The 7,956-nt window shown below is 50.2% G+C and overlaps 1 protein-coding gene across 5 annotated transcripts in view; it reads left to right on the plus strand.

The window, feature by feature from the left end:
* ACVR1B (activin A receptor type 1B) overlaps positions 1 to 7,087 on the plus strand; it is a 32,467-nt gene extending 25,380 nt beyond the window's left edge. For all 5 annotated transcript variants that reach the window (XM_045801002.2, XM_045801004.2, XM_045801003.2 and 2 more), the window contains 3 exons: positions 573 to 697; positions 3,622 to 3,752; positions 5,240 to 7,087. In XM_045801002.2, the coding sequence (XP_045656958.1) occupies positions 573 to 697; positions 3,622 to 3,752; positions 5,240 to 5,365 (382 nt within the window). In that variant the 3' untranslated portion in view covers positions 5,366 to 7,087. The remainder of the gene's footprint in view (positions 1 to 572; positions 698 to 3,621; positions 3,753 to 5,239) is intronic.
* Positions 7,088 to 7,956: the final 869 nt, after the last annotated feature.

Here is a 7,956-nt window from a genome sequence, read left to right on the forward strand (position 1 = left end):
CAGCTACCTAGGCCCCAAAGTGTCAGGCCTGAGGTGACCCCTGATTGGCCTTCCTGTGGGAGGAGGCGGGGGGCTGAGGAGAGTGGCTCGAGTGGTACTGATCAACTGAGGAAGACTTCAGTGATTGTCTAGAATTAATTTCATTTTTATCTGTAATTAGCTAAGTTAACAGAAGAAGTTCAGGATGAAATTTAAATTCTGCCCATCACTGCGGCTACGTTAAGTCCAAGACCCCGGCCGCAGCCAGATATTACGGATTGTTACTGCCCTGGGGTCCACAGTACAGACACTTCTGCCAAGACATGAGAACATGCTTCAAATACATCTCGATGGTTAAAAGATAGAAGTACAAATACGAGCAGCCTGGTGTCACCCAGCCTCTGCCGAAGCGTTTAGATTCGAATCCAGAACATGGGAGTCTGCAATTGAGAGCACTGATCGCTTCCTTCCTCCCCAAGAGGCATTCTTGGGGTGATGCCATTCCACATTCAGAGGCCCCTGAATCACTACTGGGATTTGAACAAAGAAAGCATCCTTTTCTCCGTGTGATCCTGTTCCCTTTGCTGTTGCAGATACATGGCCCCCGAAGTGCTCGACGAAACCATTAACATGAAGCACTTCGACTCCTTCAAATGTGCGGATATCTATGCCCTCGGGCTTGTGTATTGGGAGATTGCTCGAAGATGTAACTCCGGAGGTACCTTTCTTTTTAGCCTTCTCCTGCTCCTGCCTCCCGGTCCAGGTTGCCGGGTCACCCGAGGGTGCTCACCTGAGGCTGCCGGTGTTTCTTTGCCTCCTTTCCTTTTACAGCCTGTTGGGTGTCTAGTGCCAGAGTCCATCACACCTAGGGTCCTCATCAGAGATGAGGGGATCTTGGAGATGGTTGTACTAAAGGTGTGTTGACTCTATCGAGTAGTGCTTTTTTAAAAAAAATTTATTTTTGAAATTATTTTTATTTATTTGAGAGAGAGCGCGTGCGCGTGCGCTCATAGTTGGGGGAGTGCAGAGGGAGAGGGGGAGAGAGACTCTCAAGCAGGCTCCACACCCAGCATGGGGCCCGACTTGGGACGCAGTCCCCGGACCCCGAGATCATGACCTGAGCCGAAATTAAGAGTTGAACGCTTAACCGACTGCACCATCCAAGTGCCCCTGTTGAATAGTGTTTTACAATGTGGTCACCATTCTGGAAGCTTGTTTGGCTTGTTTTTTTTTTTTTTTTTTCAACACGTTGTCCTTCTTGATCTTTGGAGGTTGGGAAAGCCCTGGGCAGAAGGAACAGCACAGGACTAAAGCAGGGGCTCGCCTTTACATGAGAGGAGGTCTGTTCTGACACGAGCTCTCAGGCCACACTGCTGGGGTTTCAGTGATAAAATCGTGTTAATTTCTGAATTTGGAACAGAAAGTCTATTAATACAGAATTCTCTCAAAAGGAGTGTTTTTGTTCTGTAATTTTTTCTTACACCGTTAGCATTTGCACCTGCTCACGCATGTCAGAGTCCAGTAGAAGGTAGTATCAGATGTAGCAGGGGACGTTTTGGATCATTGGCTTAGTACGTCGGTATGACACAATGACTTCTGAGTTTTCTGCCATGTGAACAAGTTCCAGAACCGCTAGAACCTTTCCCTCAGCCGTTTATCTCTGATGTAAAAGATTCCAGGTCAATGGAAATGAAACAAATTAAAATTAAATGAACTTAAAAGAGCCAGTAGGTCTTCCAGCAGAATGCTCTTCTGTTTTACTGCCCTTTTCCATCTCTCATATGTTTGGGAACATTCACGTGATGGAGCAGGCACCCAGGTATTATTCATGGAATTGCACATCTAACTTTTTTTTTTTTTTTTTTTTTTACGTAAACTACCCCTCAATGTGGGGCTTGAACTCATGATCCTGAGATCAAGAGTCACGTTGCTCTATTGACTGAGCCAGCCAGGCGCCCCTAAAAATTTTGATCATTGTATACAGATAAAACAGATTAAGAAAAATCTGGTCACACAGGTCTTAAACTGTGAATAAGTTAATTTTTTCTTTCTCACACCATCCAGAAGTTGGGGCTAAGTAGTCTAATAATACTAATATTTATTCACCACTCGCTATGCATGAACTCATTTAACCTGTACTGCAAAACCTAAGAGGTGGGTACTATTATTTTCATAATTTTGCAGATGAGAATGCGTCACAGTGAAATTAGGTTAATTTGTCCAAGGTCACACAGCTGATCAGCTAGGATTCAAACACTGGCAGACTGAGGCCAGAGCGTAGGTTCTCAGCTACCCCTTAGATGATTACCAAGTCAGACCCTATTTATAAATCTGCCCCATTAGCTCAGAACAGTCAAATTTTTCCTAGAAAAAGGCATGGGAAAGTTACATTGGATTTTTTAAATTAGCTTTTTATTGTGGAAGGTATTTCAGTTTGTAGCTCTAAAAGGTAAGGACTTAAAAACTAGAACTGTTATCACCCTTAAAAAGTGAATAGTAATACCGTTTAACGTCAGTCTGGGTTGAGATTGCCGCAGTTGTCTCCAGATTTTTTTTTAACGGTTCAAATTAGGGTTCAAATAATGTCCATTGACTGCAATTGATTAACACACATCGTAAGTCTCTTATAATCTCCGGGTTCCCCCTCCACTTTTTTTTATTCTGCAGCTTATTTCATTGGAGGATCCAGGTCATTTGCCCTGTAGTTACCCTGTCTCGATTTTGCCAGTTACCTTTTCGTGGCACTCACCTGTTCTACTCTTCCTGTGGATTTCCTGTGATAGCTACATGTAACACCCAGCATCTCACACACACACCCCACATACATAATTGTTCCCCCAAAGTTGCTCTGTTACCGGGCATATAATGCTGGTTATCTCTCTTTTTCTGGCTTTTTGTGATGTTAACAGCAATCAGTGATCATTGTCCAAATCCAAATTCATTAACGGGGGAAAAATGCCAATAATCTGATACTGTCAGTCCTCAAATATTGGCTAGATTTCTTTTTTTTTTTCTTTTAACTTTTTAAAATTTCAACAATTTTTTTTTTTAAGTAAACTCTGTTCCACATACGGAGCTCAAATTCCTGACTGTAAGCCAGCCAGGCACCCCTAGATCTCTTCTTTAAAGAGAAACTTCCCCTAATTGTTTGGTTACCAAGATACGTAATTTGAATAGGGAAGGCAGGAAAAATACTTGCTTGTTTCCATTTATTTAGCATTTTTCAAAACAGTGAGTTTGTCCCCTCTCACCCTACAGAGGTGACTGAGGTTTTTGGCACCCTTCTTTTTTTAGTATATGAACTGGTGGCTGTAAAGTATTTGCTTTCATTGCAGTGATTAATTAGTCTTACTTTCGCTTAAATGTTCTCCTCTTTGGCCACTTGGGAGCTTTCTAAGTCGATGCCTTTGGTATGACCTTAGCGTCTTTGATGGTCTGCTGGCTTTGGTATGAAAACGATGTTCCTGGCTAATCTCGTGTGTCTCTTCTCCCATTCCTGGAACCCACCCATCTCTCCAAGGCGCCCCAGCTCCTCTTAGCGGGAAGTGGTATTTACAGATCACAGTGTGAGTGTTGTCATAGGTTTCTGAGTACTGCCCTCCTCCTGTTGATAACTCAGGTGGATATTTTCTTTTCTCCCAGGAGTCCATGAAGAATATCAGCTGCCATATTATGACTTAGTGCCCTCTGACCCTTCCATTGAAGAGATGCGAAAGGTCGTGTGTGACCAGAAGCTACGTCCCAACATCCCCAACTGGTGGCAGAGTTATGAGGTAGGAAGCTTCCCTGCCTCCTGTGGCTTTTCCATCTGCCTGATTTTTCTACTTTAGAAAAAGGGTTTCCTAATTAAAAAAAAAACAAAAAAGGGGAGAAAAGGGTTTCCCAACAAGGAGGCCGTGCCCAGAGGTGACCCCCGAGTGTGTCAGTCATACGCTACCACGTGCTGTTGTGTACTAAGCCCTGTGGGGCCGTGGGGCCTTGTCCGGGGCTCTGTAGGGGCCCCTTGCGAATGGACAGCCTGGTAGAAGAAAAATCTATGTTTTGGGGACCAAGCCAAGAGAGGTAGTCTAGTCAACAAGAGACAGAAAAATGGAGCGGAAACTGTTAGACCTGTCTAACTAGAAAATGGCTCTGGAACCCCAGGGCTGTGCTGAGCTCTGTTTAAGAGTCGAGAAGAAACATCCATGAAAGAAGCCCAGCCTGGGTGTTGAAAAGCAGCAGGACAGTACTTAGCGAGAGGACGTGTCTGTGAGGGAGGTGGCCTTTCTAAAAACTCAGAAGAGGGGAGGGTGTGAAGGCTTGGAATTTGGGAGAGGTGGCAGCTGAGGTGGGGTGGGGACAGCATTTGGAGGGGGGGAATTAAAATGAGGGCAAATTTATGATACACGTTTCCTAATAAACATGGCATTCTGGGGTCTTCGAGTCTTGGGGGGGCAGGGCTGGCCGAGCCAACTGCACGTGGGCCTCTTTGGCCCTGCTTTTAGGGACTAGAACCACTAGAGGGCATTTGTGCATTTAAGAACCAAATCTCTTAGTTCACGGTTGAGGTGACGTCTCCCTGTTGCGTAATAGAGCAGCATTTTCCAAAATGTTCCTCGGAGCCCTTGGGTCGGGGCTTCCGAGGACGAGGGTGAGGCTGAAAGAGCTGGTCTTCGGTTGCCCCCAGCCCACACGCCCTTCAGTCAGTTTTTGAAATTTTGAAAACCACTGGCCTAGGGTAGCAACTGGGGACTTCTGTGGCCCCCCGTAACCAGTGGGGGTCCGTAGGCGACCTTCCAAATCCATCTCTTGGCCTGACCACGGTGGCCGCCTGTGTAGTCCAGGCAACAGCAGCGTAGCTTTCTGCCTCTGACAGGATTGCTTTCAGGGGCCCCTTTCCTGCTGCTTCTCAGCCCCGGTCTGTGTCTGCCCGTGAGCCGTGGGGTCTCGCCGTGCGCCCGCCCGCGCTGAGCTGCGTCCCCGTTGTGCCCGGTTCTTGTGTGACTTTAACAACACAGAGGACAGAATCCTACAGATGGATTCTCCAACCTGACAGAAGTGATTTTCGAAGTCCTGGCTATTTCGGGTACCCCACGCAGGGCACCCCGGTGATGGGCCGGCTGAGAGCACTTGCGGGGCAGGCCTCCCCTCTCCAGGCACAGTGTTCTCCTGGCCCCCCGACGAAGGGAGGGCCGGGGGAGAGGGAGGCTCCGAGCAGGTGGTCGGGAAGGCCTCCCGGGGCGAGGGTGGGACTGACGCCCGTCTGGGTCTCCCCGCGCAGGCGCTACGGGTGATGGGGAAGATGATGCGAGAGTGTTGGTACGCCAACGGCGCGGCCCGCCTGACCGCTCTGCGCATTAAGAAGACCCTCTCACAGCTCAGCGTGCAGGAAGATGTGAAGATCTAAGCCTCTCCCTCCCCTGCACGCAGCCCTGGGCAGCGGGAACTACACAGAGCTGCCGTGTTGAGCGTACGATGGAGGCCTACCTCTCGTTTCTGCCCAGCCCTCTGGCCAGGAGCCCTGGCCCGAAAGAGGGACCGAGCCCGGGAGACTCCCTCACTCCCATGTTGGGTTTGAGACACAGACACCTTTTATATTTACCTCCTAACGGCATGGAGACTCTGAGAGCGAACGGTGCGGAGAACTCGATGCCACAACTCGAACTGGCTGTGGTGGGAGGTCCCGCAAAACCCGGTGCATCTGGAGGGCGGCCGGAGCGGTGACGGGCGGCCTGGGAGGACCCAGGAGACGCCGAGCGTCGCCAATGCCCAGCGCCCAGCAGCACTGAGTGTTTTCCTCCAGGGACCAGCCCCAGCGCTCCGAGGTGGTCCAGAGACGCCGCAAGTACAGCCCCTCTCACAGGCAGCTCTGGGCCCCGGGCTCCCCTCCTCCCTCCCGCGGACATCCGGGGGGACCTGTCTGTCCAGCCGTGTGTGTGCATGTGCCGAGGTGCGTCCCCTCTTGTGCCTGGTCCGTGCCACGCCCTTACACGTGTGTGCGTATGTGTGTGTCTGTGGGTGCGCACTTACCTGCTTGAGCTTTCTGCATGTGCAGGTCGGGGGCGTGGCCGTCACGCCGGCTCTGCGTGCTGGTGCCTCTGTTCCGTAGTGAGCAGCGTCCGGTTTCCCTGGTGCCCCTCCCAGAGGTCTCACTCCCGGCCCCTCCCCCCCGGAACCCCCATGCCACAGTGGGGCTCCCTGCCCAGCAGGCTGCTCCGCCCGCCCCTGTGTCAACACCTCCATTTCAGACTGTGGAACCAAAGCTGGCCCAGTTGTCCATGTCAGGCGAGGCTTTGGGGTCCAAATGTGAGGCGGGGGTGGGCGGGGAAAGAATCTTGGCAGAAGTCTCGGGCGTTGCGGTCAGTGGCAGCCGTGGGAAATGAGCCAGCCCAAGGGCATCGTCCTCAGTGGCATCAAGGCAGGGCCAAGGGATTTGAAGCCCAGATCCTGGGACTCAGATTGGAATGTCACATCTGTCTTTCATATCCCAGATTCTGGAAACAGCAGTGTATATTTTTGGTGGTGATGGGTTTAGGGTGGGGAGGGAGAGGGGGGCAAAGAGTAGGGAGGGAGTCGGGGGTGGGAGGGAGGCATCTGCATGGGTCTTTTACTGGATTATCTGATCACGGTGGAGGGAAGATGTGAGACTTGCACCCACTTCAGGGGCCCTATGAAGGGGAACAGCCCGAGCCAGATCTGTTCTTTTAACCTGAGTATAGTATTTAATGACGTCTAGAAGCACGGTTGTGGGTGGTGGTTTGCTCAGCGTATCTTAGGTGTATAATCACTTTGAAGCCATAACTTTTAAACTGGAGTGGTTTGGTTTCCTTCCTTCCTTCCTTCCTTCCTTCCTTCCTTCCTTCCTTCCTCTCCCTCCCTTTCTTCCTCCCTTTCTTTCCCTCTTTTTCTTTTCTTTCTTTTTTCTTTTCTTTTTTCTTTTCTTTCTTTCTTTCTTCTTTTATTGGAAGGGTCTGAATTTTAACTTTTTTTTAATATTGTTAAGTTTTTATAAAAGGAAAACCATCTCTATGTGATGATTACCTCTCAGTCTCTTTGTTTTTAAAGAAATTCCTACAAAACAATCCCAAAAAAAAAAAAAAAAAAAAAAAAAAAAAAAAAAAAAAACAAAGCTCCAGTCAAACGCACAGAGCTCGGCCACACTGGAAATATTTGTCCTCGCACCTGAGCCTGTTCCCACTGAGCAGCGAGAGCGCCTCCCTCTTTGCCCTGGAGGTTAGTCTCTCTTGCACTGTGCCCCCCCCCCCAGCCCCCAGTTCTGTGAGTGGTTTTTGCATCAGGGCCCGAGCCTTTTGTGCATCGTTCAGCCGGTCGCACGTTTTCCTCCAGGCCCTTCTCCGGCCGATGTTTGCTGAGTGCCGGTGGTGCGCCGGGCACTTGCAGTGCCTACGTGAGCAAGACGGGCCTGTGTCCCCCTCTTGGAGCACTGAGGAGGGGCTGATTCAAGTTAGTGGGTGCCTGTTTCAAGACCAGATGTTTGTGTAGTTGGTTCTGAGAGCCTTTTGAGCCTGGAATGACGGCTCTTAGAGAAGACCACCGAGGAGCGGGATGCCTCCCCACCCCAAAGAGCCCGGCAGTGGGCAGCGAGACCCTCAATCACTGCATTCGTCCTGAGCCCCCTCCTGCCCCCAGGGGAGGCAGATGATGGATGCAGCCTGAGAGCCTGCCCGCCTCCAGCCCAGTGATTCTCTGCCAAAGCTTGTGGAGGAGGGGCGAGCCTCTCCTGCTCACATGGTCTGCCACACTCTCCTGGTCTTCCTATTTATTGTCCCGTGTGTTGCTTCTTTCCTTGTGTTAAAGGAGATCTTCGCCTCACCCTTTGGGCCAATTTACTGGCTACTGACTCATTTCCCTTGAATACCAATTGTGTCATTAGGGGGACCTTCTTTCCCCGCCCCTGCTGATCCCTCCTGCCCTCCCCTGCCTGTCTGCCCCGCAGCAGAACCTGGCAGGGTAGAGGCGGTGATGGAACGTAGACTC

The sequence above is a fragment of the Ursus americanus genome, chromosome 25 (assembly GCF_024610735.1).
Source record: "Ursus americanus isolate L20-20 chromosome 25, mUrsAme1.1.p, whole genome shotgun sequence".
NCBI lineage: Eukaryota > Metazoa > Chordata > Mammalia > Carnivora > Ursidae > Ursus > Ursus americanus.